The 13232-nt window shown below is 32.4% G+C and overlaps 1 protein-coding gene across 3 annotated transcripts in view; it reads left to right on the forward strand.

The window, feature by feature from the left end:
• Positions 1 to 12628, forward strand: part of LOC123708757 — a 31051-nt gene extending 18423 nt beyond the window's left edge. For 2 of the 3 annotated variants that reach the window (XM_045659622.1, XM_045659623.1), the window contains exons 2-5: positions 6849 to 6922; positions 9962 to 10146; positions 10635 to 10983; positions 11582 to 12628. In XM_045659622.1, coding sequence (XP_045515578.1) covers positions 6899 to 6922; positions 9962 to 10146; positions 10635 to 10983; positions 11582 to 11638 — 615 coding nt within the window. In that variant the 5' untranslated portion in view covers positions 6849 to 6898 and the 3' untranslated portion in view covers positions 11639 to 12628. The remainder of the gene's footprint in view (positions 1 to 6848; positions 6923 to 9961; positions 10147 to 10634; positions 10984 to 11581) is intronic. The other variant, XM_045659624.1, reaches the window with a different exon arrangement.
• Positions 12629 to 13232: the final 604 nt, after the last annotated feature.

Consider the following 13232-nt stretch of genomic DNA (forward strand, 5'->3'; position numbering starts at 1 on the left):
AAGACTATTTCAAACTGTGGAGATTGTATATGTTAGAAGAGTCTACTTATTCTTGTTTATTTAGTCCGTAAATCCTACAGCTAACATATGTGATATTTCATAAAGATACAATTATACTAGAACTAATTAAAGATGTGATGAATATGGAATACACATATGAACAAAAAGTTTGAAATATTAACAAAAGGAAATAAAAAAAAATGTGTGCGTGTACACACGTGAGAAGTGAAACTTCTTTAAGATCTTATTTTTCGAAAAATGATCTACTATTTGTAACTTTACAGAAATTGGTTAGATAAACTTTAACAAAAGGCTTTTATTAGACATGAATGCAAATAATTATTATAGCAAAGATTATTACAGAATTTCATTAATTGTAATAGAATTATTACTATCATTGTTATCGTTATTATATACTTATGTTATTAATGGCTTCGAATATCTACGAATCAACCGTAGTAGGTAAAGAAGATGGCGCGTAACCGAAAAATGTGACGGTAATTTTTTTTCCAACGCCGATAATGAAGTTTCACTTCCAAATACTATACAAAAAATAAAAATTATTAATTACAATTAAACTAATATGATAACTCATATGGCTATGTTGTAGGATATTGTAAAAGAGTAGGTGTGTACGTGTGGGGTGTGTAATAAATAAAATATAATGTCATCTAGTGGCAATAAATCGTATTATTTTCGTCGAGGGTATGTTAATATAATGATAAGGAAGTTTGATAAGATTAAGAGAAAAATGGTCAAGATAGAGACATTCGGCAATTGGATGAGGTGTTATTTATTTATTTATAATAATTTCTGTATACATTTTTTGATGTGTATATTTTGTAAAGATGGATGAAAGTTTCAAGAAATACATGAGGCTTAATTATTGTTAATGTTAATGCAAACTTAACTAAGCGTTTTCTAGGACAGTTGGCTACGCAGCACCACAATGCCCACTGAAATATTTTAAACCAATTTGACTTAAGGTCCATAAATGGTAATGCTCTACAATTCCTAACCAATAAAAATAAAAATAAATAAAATTAATTAATGGCGCTAAACAGAAATCTGAGGCCCAGACCTAAGGGCCTCACATGTCTTTATCTGTTTCATGATCATTTGGTAATCTTATAGGCAAGCAGCTGATCAGCTTTCTGCGTCTGACGCACGCCGTCGATCTTTTGAGTCAGGCAAGCTGGTTTCACCACGTTTTCCTTCACTCTTCGAGGGAATGTTAAATGCGCACATAGAAAGTCCATTGGTGAACAACCGGGCTCGAACCTACGACCTCAGGAATGAGAGCCGCACGCTGAAGCCACTAGGCCAACACTGCTTCCTAAACAATATTCCGGAAACATTCTGTTCATGGGAATTTGTATCATCTACCATCGGGTGTCATTTTTGCCCATTTGACTATTGCATAATATATGTTGCTCTATTATCTAACATTATAATACATGTATAATGGACATTACCATACTGGTTGCTATTTAAATCAACAATTATAATTAATTCGTAGAAATGCGTATTGTAGGTGTAAAAAATGCGTTCATTTTGTGACAAAGAATGTATGATCACGTGATACTTGAAGGTTAACTCTTCTTGTTACACAAGTAAATTTCTTAAGGTAGCTCTCGCCGCGCACCACCACTATGTGGAACCAGATCCCCACTGAATTTCCAAACCAATTCGACTTAGGGTCCTTCACGAGCGTACCAATTCTGATAAGGCAATTGCCAGCTTTCAGGCAATGTCAGTGTCCCTGGGCGGCGGTATCTCTTAACATCAGATGAGCCTGCCCGTTTGCCTCTTGTTACCTCAAAAAATAAAGCTAGAAAGTAAACACTTGATATTGTCATTTTGAAAGTGCTGCCAAAGTGATGATTTTACACAATAATACAAAAGTAACAGGAATTCAAAACAATTGGTAGGAAAACAGCAGCTGTCCCTTCCATTATTGCGATTCCTGAAGAACGCTCCACTACACTAAGCCAGTACATAAAATCCAAAACGTTTTTTACCTATGATCCCATATGTCACAGCCGAAAATTAAGCTAAAATATTCGGCTTTAAATTGACGTATTTATTTGGTCCACAACACTTACATACATAATGAAAAATGCTCACTTAAAATATGCCAACAATATTATTACACAATAAACTGCATATAAGCCCCCGAATATTCAAACAGTACACGTTCGTTCCCTTGGAAAACATGTGAATTAGTTGGCATCAAAAAGAATTTCACAACGCAAATACATTACCGACATATGATATTTATTACACACGCAGCAAGAATGTAAGAATTCGATTCCTTCCACGTTTAGGGCATATGGCAGAGCAACATCTGCATGTAAAGAGTGTGCAATAATTTCGATTATCATTAATTATGATTTCGATTCGTATCTAATATGGCATAGCCAGCCAATTAGATCTCCTACGTCCTATTTCACATCATTAAAGTCATATTTCTGTCCTCACGAAGGCTACGGAATGTGGTATTTATTTGGAGACCTAATGTTTCGGAATGCTGTGAACTCCTTAAGCGTGGTATGGAACTTTTTGAATATTTTCTGTTGTCACGTGACAGTGTCTCTTGTCCTTCAGGTCGTAGGTTCGATCCCCGGTTGTGCAATGGGCTTTCCTTCTATGTGCGCATTTAACGTTCGCTCGAACGGTGATGGGCAACGTCGTGAGAAAATCGGCTTGGCTTAGACCCAAAAAATTTGACAAATAACCATGAAACAGATAGAGAAAGTTTTGTTTATTGGCACAGTTGTGAAGTGCAAGCACAGTTCTTCATTGGCCTCTGATGATAACTATAAAAATAAGATATATTAATTATTATACTCTGGGGACGGAACAGCGACATGAATCAAGAAATCGAAATCAGGAGGAACGCGTTATTGTTTTGTTGAATCTTATTTATAGTTACGCAAGCAGTGTTTATGTACAGTTAAATTATTTAATGTTAAAATCATCTTAACTGCCATCATTACAAAATATCTCATATAAAACCGCATTATATAATTTAGAACAGCTTAGTTAAAAGCTGTTTATGTGTTATTAATTCCTTTATGATAATTATGAACATATTTAGACTACTTCTAAGTAATTAATTTTAGTTCCTCTCACCGTATTAACATGTCTTAATGGGTATTTCAATAATATGATAGTAGAAAACTTCGTTGCTTATTACAAACATAGTTCATTATAATGTAATACATATACATGTGTGTAGTCCATCCCCTATAACGCGTCTAAATCTACTTATGGATCCCTGTAGATACCTTTTTATGTTCATGGATTGTTGCAGGCAAAATCATTTTCAACAAACACAAATACCTCAAATCATTCCTTGAACTGAACTGTATAAAAAAGGTGTCAAACGCGATATCTGTTCAAATGACGCCATTTTTGTCTTACACCCGTTGAACTAGGCATTGTTTAAGCATTGTACAAGTCTTCATACTAACAAATCACTTGTTATAACATCCGTAATGGACTAATTAAGGATTTATTTAGGAATTATTAGTAAAAAATGAAAAGCTTATACGATGTGCATAAATCTTTATTAGTAAGACTAATAGTATTTATTACAATATAATAATTGTTATAATGTTTTAGTTTCACAAAAAAACGCTTTAGTACCGATACAGCTTGTCCCAAGACTTAACATAAAGCTATTTTTCAAAAGTCGTCTTCGGCTATAAATAAATAATAATATGTCCGGACAACTCACACAGATTGCTATTTCTTGAAATTTGACGCAAACATTTAACGTTTTTCCTATCTTTCAAAATACTATGTTACTTAAGAAACATTATTATTTATTGTCTATCCTCTCGATTGGGATAAAACAAAAGAGAAAAATTCACATTTGAGTCGGTTCGATTCCCAGAAGAGACAAGTTATTCTTAGAAAATATTTGAATGCGGTAATACTGACTTATCAAAATAAAATAAAGACTTCTTACAGCAAAAGATCTTATCTACGATATATATGCTACTTTCCCTTTATATCCCATAGTTTTGAGACGGCCTGTAAATAGCACACATAAGGATATCTTCAAATTATAACAATGCTCCGAGGGTCTGCATGGGATGAAGCCCGTTTGACCAAGTATTTAATTTATTATAAATTAAAAATAGTAGAGTTGTCCTAGTGGCTATAGCATGATCCCTGAGGTCGTAGGTTCGATTCCCAGCCTTTGTTAATGTGCGCATTAAACATTCGCTCGAACGGTGAATGCATCGGAATCAAATATTAGCTAATCACAAAGCGATATTCAATTGCTTACCGATTTGGAATAACAAATCGTTGACACAGTTAACTATTATATTGGAAACAACATTAACGTTATAATTTAATAGTTTTGATCAAGATAATAATACAATGCACCATCAAACTTTGTCATTGCCAAGTATTTATAACGCATCTGAGGAGCGGAGATTATATGTCACAATAATAATTCTTGAGAAACAATAAATTTAAAGGGCCCTTAATAAGCGATTATAAGATGCACGATTCATAGTTAAATATACATTAATTATTAATAAATCAGTGGCGCTTCAACCTTAGCTCTGGGCCTCAGATTGCTGTATCTGTTTCATGGTCACTTGTCAATCTAATAGGCAAGTAGGCGATCAGCCTCTTGTATATGACACAGCCGTCGTCTTTTTAGATATAAGGCAGCCTCATATTGTTTTCCTTCATTGTTTGAGCGAATGTTGAATGCGCATAAGTCAATTGGTGCACAGCCGGGTATGGAACCTACGACCTTACGGTTGAGAGTCGCACGCTGAAGCCACTAGGTCCCACACTTAGACGGAACAGTTATACTTGAACATATATATATATATATATATATTTGTGTTTTGTATATATTGGTTGGGACTGAAAAAGTCTATGTTTAATTTATTAACAAAAACATACATCTATTTTCCCCCATTTGTGTTTTTCCGTTTATTTGTTAGCACTATCTGCCAATCTGATCTTCAATAAATCACTGAAGTTTTTAGAGTTTATTTCTTATTTTATAAAAAAATAAAAAATCACCATTAGATCGTCTAACAAGCATGCAGACTTTAACAAGTTAATACGCGTTACTTCAACTGAATAATAACGTCGCTATTTATGACTTTTGCATTCATATACAAATGAGTTACTATAAAATGATAATTAATTCGATCAGAGGCATAGTTTCAACACAAGTTTAATGTATGCAAACAGACGTCCTTCAAAGCCATCTTTAAAGCCTTTATTTGATGCGAAAGTCAGGTATATTGCATAAGTTCTTGTCATCTTTAAAATAGTACTCCTGTCGATTTCTACATATAATGTACCTATAAAAATTAACTATGACGATAAAATATATAGCATCAGTATAATAAAGGTATTATAACACTATGTTTACTAATTTTTATAACCGTTTAGGTAATAGTTTCGTTTTGAAATTGTTTAATATATGTATAAATGTCTGTTGTAATGATGTACAGACGTATTAATAAACATTTTTAAAATGTGTTAAATTCGTTTAAAAACCAAAGTGTCGTGTAATCTTCTATGTCCGCGTATTATGCTAACAACAAAAGTTGAATTAGCCAGTGTTCTCAATTCGATAACAATACATTTAAATGTCAAACAGTGTAATGTTATATTCCGGTGTATGTCAATCTAAAAATACTACTGAGGGACTGGCTTATGACCACACCTTACGCAGTGTTTACGCAGCTGCCTCTGAGACATAGTATGTAGTTACAAACTTTATTCATTCTCCCACTGAATCACTCACTCACTCACACATTTGCACCCACACGCTCGCACACAAGCGTGTTGATAACAGTTGAAAAATCATGTGTACTTAAATGAATAAACACAGTTTTATTTATTTCTTTATGAAGCTTTCTTTACTGATTATGTCAGTTAGACTAATTCATTATATTACAACTATACAAAAGTTTATAATGAGCTTCTAGCAATTAAGTCAAACAATAACATATTTAGCAAGATCAGTACCTAAACATAATTGACGAAATAATCGTTATACTGGAAGTTTTTTAACATCATCTATCGAGAAAACGCAAATCCAATGTAGTTATTATGATGTCTATAACGCTTATATTACGTGGTACATAAAATGCATTAGAATTGGGATTTCAATTGATGTTGCGGTTACGCAGCTATATATCTATTTTCTTTTAGTCTCTGTAAATATATATAAGACTTTTTCTATGTAGAATACTGCACAAGGTTTGTAACATGAGTTATTTTTATGATTTAGATTCCACTTATATACATTAATAACGGATATTTTGTTCCAAAGGCATTAAAATAAAAAATAAATGGTTTATGGAACACAAGATACGGGTATCATTTATTCCACGTCATTAAATTTGAATCGGTGGACATCTCTTCTCATCGGCAAAGAAGACAGACGGTGTATACCGAGAGAAAAAGAGGGCGTAAAAAATTCTCGATACTCTTTTAATATAGCAAATCATCATGCAAAATGACTACGGCATTGACACAACTATTTGTAGTGTGAATAATTTGTAATTTTTATATAATTCTAAAGTCTATGGCTAAATAATTCTAAATTAAAGAAACTTGCAATAATGCAACTGTCAAAACCTTTCAACAACTTCGTGACTGGTGGCTGACTAGTTGTAGACAATTATGACAGCGGATAACACTTTTAGTGACAAGCCGTATGATTAAGAATAATGCAATATATAATGAAGAATGTCTATAAATATATTTATAAAGTTCTGTGGAAAAACTGTATTTTAAATTTTATTTAGTGTTTAACTGTACTAATAATAATATATTGTTTTCATTTGTTTCAGGACAGGTCAAGTATTTAATGAAGCGGTAATCTAAGGAAGCAAAATAAAATATGCAGTCATCTTTAAAATTGCAGGTAATATGCATATAAGTAATGCCGTAACATAGACGTTATAAGATTCGACTATTTAGAATAAGATATTTTGCTTAGATGATATCGCTCTTTGTTACACGGCATTTTATATTGAATACCCTCACGTAATTACTACAAACGTGGATTATTATATAGAAAACGATAACCACTGAAAATAGCATCCTTTTGACGACTAATCCCAAATTTAACTTCGAATATTTAGTTGACTAGAAGCGCGACGAACCCTGAGGTCTTGGGTTTTCACCCTTGCTTGTGTCTGCAATTAACACATTCTTAAATAAATATTATCAACGCCAAGTAAACGCCAAATATTTTTTTAAGCCCGTAAATAAAGATCTCTGATGAATACACCTGTGATGCATTGTTTTCTTAATTCTATTCAAGAAGATATAAACAACTTATCGTAAACAAAGGTAATATTATTTGCAAGAAAAGTTACCTCTATTTAGTACATGTGAATTTGAATGCAACGAATCACCACATCAAATTAATTATGAATAGAGAAACCCATTTCCACAGAATAAAATTTGGCAACGCACTATTAGATAACCTAATAGATTCATCAAGATTTAGATAAAATGTTGAATTTAATAACGTCGTTACAAATCCACAATTCTCCTCGGATGTGCTAACTACACAACAACAATGGTGATTGTTGTTCTATCTATGTATCTATAAGAATATATACAGTCTGTACATAGATTTTTTTAATTTAGTACAAGCTGGCACTAATATTGCCCTTACATGGGTCTTTGCAAATTTAATATACTTTAAAGCTTACCTACTAATTGAATATTTAGGACTTATGATTATCTGCTTAAAAAAAATATTTTTTTATTTGTTATCTCTGACCAATAAAAGAGTTTCTTTTAATAAATAAAATACATATTAAGTAGTTTTTAGTGCAATTACTCGATCAGTACATGCAATTTCTTGTTGTTTTGTACCTGACATCAATAATATAAATATGCATTTAGTAGTTACACAAGTAATTATATTGATAATTCATCTTTATAAGCAGATAATCAGCGTTCTACAAACACACATAGTCAATTTGGCCGATTTCCTTTTGCGTATATATAGAAATTCCCCTGTACACGGGCTGCAAATGCACCACCTCTTGGTCCATATGCGTTTACTTCTACGATAACAACATCAAACAGTGTATAACCAAAATACCGCGAAGTTTTTCGTAACCAGAGAATAGACCATAAATTTAAGCAATATTTTATTAAATCTACCGTTAAATAACCACTTTGAATGCGTTTTAATAATTGGCAAGATAACTGAGATTTGACCTTTTGTTTTGAATAGATATTTTTCAAGTCGATTGTTTAAAAGCAACATTTAGTTTCTGTCTAGAAAATGTATTTCAACGTGTTGCGAATTAATATTGGGCTATCTTGGTAATTTGTACAGTTTATCTTTTGTGAGTGATCTGGAACTATGACCAAATTGTTATATTCCTATATTTGTTAGTTAATAAATTGATAAACAATTGTGTAGAGTCCATTACTGACTTTGTTTTTGTTTCAATTGTAAACATCGTTTATTTTATTATAATGTCCTCCATTCCTGTAGACTGTAGTTCTGGCAGATCATACATATAATTTTGATATGTAGAAAACCAATAAATATATATAATATACATGTACTTTTACCGTATCTATTCATGGTACCTTCTGACTCCTGAACATTACATAAATTTACATCTAATGGCGTCAAAAGTTCTAAGAGAAATAGAAGAAAGTTTTGATGTTTCCTTTATTTATAACTATACAACTTTCTGAATAATTACAACTAATGCGATAGTTGTCTATCTTTTAAAAAATACATTTACAATGCTAAACATTTACAACTTAACATAATTTATATACCGCATTTAATGTCGGGTTTGCGAATTTCGCGAGAACATCTATTTTTTCGGAACCAGTATAACGTCGTTGCTGAGGGGGCCTGGTGCCTACTGCTCGACACTAATACATTTTTATATTATTAATTAAGGACAGTATTCTTTATTAAAGACTAACATATCCCGTAAATCAATATTATAGTTTTATATTACTATACAAATTACGCCGACAAATTGCTCTATTCACACGCGCTTGTTGAAATAAATTTAATAGACACACAGTTTTTTACACACACAGTTGTCCCAATATTTAATGTTGTTTATTTTATTTTGGGGGTTTTATGTGGTCGGACATCGAGGCAGAACACGAAATACCACTCGATCGTTCCACATCTGAGCCTTTTTAAGGCAGTTTTTGCCACGCACCACCACTATGTGGAACCACTGAAGTATTTTCAAACCTATTCGACTTCAGGTCCTCCAATCTGTAATAATTTAACTGAGCGAACCAATTCCTAAAAGGCCGACAACGCACTTGCGAGCCCTGTGACATTCAGATTATTAATGGTTCATATCACTTAACATCAGGTGTCACTCCTGCCCGTTTCTATAAAAAATGGTAACCCTTTGTCTATATATACATTACGCTTACGTGTCCACATATTACGGCACCTTTTTGCTAATTTTGTAGCCTTAAAACAATGATGCGTATTTAAAATATATGTATGTAGACTGATTAGCTGAACTTAATTTAAGATTAAAATAAAGTAATACAATATGTACAAAATGAATGATACGTTGTACATTTAATTAGCTTAATTTATTTTCTTTAATTTCTAGAAATAAATATTTGACAATCCTTTTCCATTAGTGACATTTTTGTACATTTTTTAATTACGTCAATCGAAAATTGTGAATTTATCTTGTCGAAGCGTACTCTTTATTTAAATACGTATGGACGGGTTGGACATTAATGTTTGACAATAAAACCTTAGAACATTTTGCATAGTGTTCTTTTTAATTCTGTTGTTTTGAGAACTTTCCAATGTTTTCATATGTATTCTTCTATTCGGGACTAAGAAAATGTCAAACAAAATAAATGAAATCTTTACAGCCTAGTTATAAGTGTTCGACTGGTTTTCTATATTAACATTTAGCATATGTTACAGTTGTTGACTTGCCTGGCATTGTACGCGTGTAGCGTACAGGCGATCATGGTTAAGTTCGGCACGAAGGGTGGTCCCATAGAACCTCCCACGCCGGAGCCACAAATCGCTGCGCCTCGGGTCTTCCATGCCCCAGCGCCAGTCTGGGAGGAACGAACTAATGACACACCGGATCCTAACGCTCATTGGTATTATATTCATTACACACATATGTAAAGTAAATACTATTATAATGTTAATATATTCCTGACATTTACATTAAGTGAGAAATTACGTTTAGGAAGAAACGCGTTAAAAAAAAGTCTTATAAATGTTGGCATAGTAATTGCAGCAGCCTGCCGCTATCAACACTGGGGTCGTAGAGTCGACTCCCAGCTGTGCACCAATGGACTTTGTCTATGTACCCATTTAACACTCGCTCGTACGGTGAAGGAAAACATCGTGAGGAAGCCGGCATGCCTTTGACCCAAAAAGTCGACGGCGTGTCAGGTACAGAAGGTACCTGCTTGCCTATTAGAAATTAAAGAAATAAATCTGAAGCCCAAACCTAAAAGATTGTAGCGACCTTGGTTGGACAATTTTTTATATGCCTGTAAATTATCGAGTATTTGAGCTACGTCGTCAATTAATTAGACTTGCCATTGGTTTATTTATTTATATAATTAACTATTTGCAGGCGACCCTTCATCCCCAAACAGACATACACTCAGGTTCTGTTTAACGCACCAACGACTCAGCAACCAATCAACAACGCGCAACGCTTTGTGAACTTGTATGCAGCCAGCCAACCTAAAACAAATGAATTCAACCCTTCTCAAGTATTAAGCTCTCAAGGTCTTCCCGGATTGGGTCTTCGGTACTTTGTGCCCACCTATGATTGGCAGAAGAAAGACTACAGGCAAGAAGACGCAAGACATAATCAGGTGGAAACAAACCACGTGGAAAGTTCGAGAGATTCATCAAGCGATTTGTTGTGGAAATATGAAAAGGATGCCGTGAGGAGAACTCTTAGGAATGCTTTGGAGGTATGTTGTTAATGAAAAAATTTACAAGAATTATTCGATTCAAAGATACTTTAGTTCAGAAAAACTGAAGTATTGGTTAGTTGTGGACATCGTGTTGTCAAATTATTTAAAAATAAGCTACATATAAGAAAAATATTAGTGGTGGTTTTACAATTATAATTATTTTTTTAATATTTCCATACAAATCGGATCCGATTATTTCTTACTAAACAATGAAGGATATATGTTTAGAGATGTTTATGTTATATGAAGAATGATGTTTATTTCAAACAGTATTTACAATATGCCTAATCTCCATAGTTATAATAATTAATAAATAGGAAATTAAAACACATTTAAAAAGTTTGGTCCCTGTGGCAGTGTCCTTTAACAATGTCAGAATTTCCACCAGTTTTCGATCTGTTCTTCTCAAATTTTCTTTTACATAACAATAACAGTAGTCCTGATGTCGCTGTAGCTACCGTCATTATAAACCGATTACCAAACGTTACCGTTTCTCTCCAAAAACAATTCAAATAGGAAGTTAACAATTTACTTCGTTTTTCAGCAAATAATTAGCCATAATGGTAATAAACTAATAACTTATTGTTTTCTTTAGTCAACAGTTCCTGTGTACCAGTGGCAATGGCCGGCGTATGTTCAACCTCGACATTAATAATACCTTAAACTTTTAAGCTTCATTGCATTATCCTCGCATTCCGTCATTTTGAAACAGGATAAAATATATGCTTTCAAATATAGTTGTATGTATAAAAAGTGTTTTAGACGATTGCGAAATCCATATTCAATACATAATATATGTTGTTCGTGTTGTTACGTTCTATAATGTTCGAGTACAAAAATACAATCACTTTAATAAGATTAAATTGTCATGCAACAAGGTGTTAACATAGCTGATAGAACAATAGATAATATCGCCAAAACGAGTATGATTTTTTTTAAATCAGTGAAGACTCTGGCAAGAAATGTTTTCTAGAAATTAAATTAATCGTGTCGTATGTGTAATAGATTAGACAAACGTTATAAATTTCGTAATTTTCGAGCCACACGTTTAAAACGTAATAGCGTTATACAAAAAATACATTCTCAAAATATTATGGTAAAGTAATTTGGGGAATGGAAAAATAGAATTTTAAGTACTGTGATGATGTAGACTATTTAGCGTAAAAAAGAGTGCCAGATAGTAAAATTAATCATTAACTAAATTTTAAATATATCCAAGCATTTTTGTCATATAAAAACTAATTCGTAAGCAACAATCCGTTGAAGTAGAAATTTTGTGTTTTAATAAGTTAGGATTTGTTTATATATTTTTAATAATGGGTACATGCGAAAAAAACAAATAAGATAGGAAGGGCCTCCGGACCTGTGATACAGTTAAACATTTATAAAGTTATGATCATGTTACTTGGGGCGCGCATGCGCATATAGGCAATATTATTCTTCGTTTATCTGTTCGGTAACAATCGGTACATGTCTATTACGAATACGTTAATAATACTTAAGATAAATCAATTAATGAACTGTTGTCGTTAATTTCACGCCTATTTTTATATGTAGCCGGGAAATTCAAGCAATTTTTTTATTTTGGCATTGAATAAACTGACTATAAATGACAACAAAAAATATATACAAAGTTATATGCGATTACAAAAACATAATTAAAATTATTTCAAAATTCTACTCATTTTAATTATGTAACAATGTAATAGTAATGATGTTCCGTAATAGCCATAGAAAATTTCTACAATTGACGAAAAATATGTCATTACCGAAATGATGTATTGTTGAGTTTGATCACGAACCGTATCAAATTCTAGTATAATGTTCTCGTTTAAAATACATTTGTAAAAGTTATTCAATGTTTAAGTTTATTCCCTTAGTTATTGTGATATTTACGATAGATTTATGGAATGTTTATAATTTAAGATATTGTAAATATGTATAATAAATTTTTATGTCTTATAAAAGATTTTTTTATTTTTTATAATTAATACCAATGAGGTATGCCTTTCACAATTTCTGTAAAGCATTTGACAGGAGAAAATTTCCTTTCCTTAGAAAGTTTTTTTTGTAATTTAAAAAGAGCATATATATCATTTAGAACACTCATTGTTTCATCAATTGAAAGACTTTTAGTCCCCAAAACTACACACTGTTATAAAAGACGCGCAAAAACCGGTGGTAACAGGTTGCCTGATACAGATGTTTCTGACCACGACGCGAAGACATGAGCTACCGACTGAAGC

Source organism: Pieris brassicae, chromosome 4, assembly GCF_905147105.1.
Source record: "Pieris brassicae chromosome 4, ilPieBrab1.1, whole genome shotgun sequence".
Taxonomy (NCBI): domain Eukaryota; kingdom Metazoa; phylum Arthropoda; class Insecta; order Lepidoptera; family Pieridae; genus Pieris; species Pieris brassicae.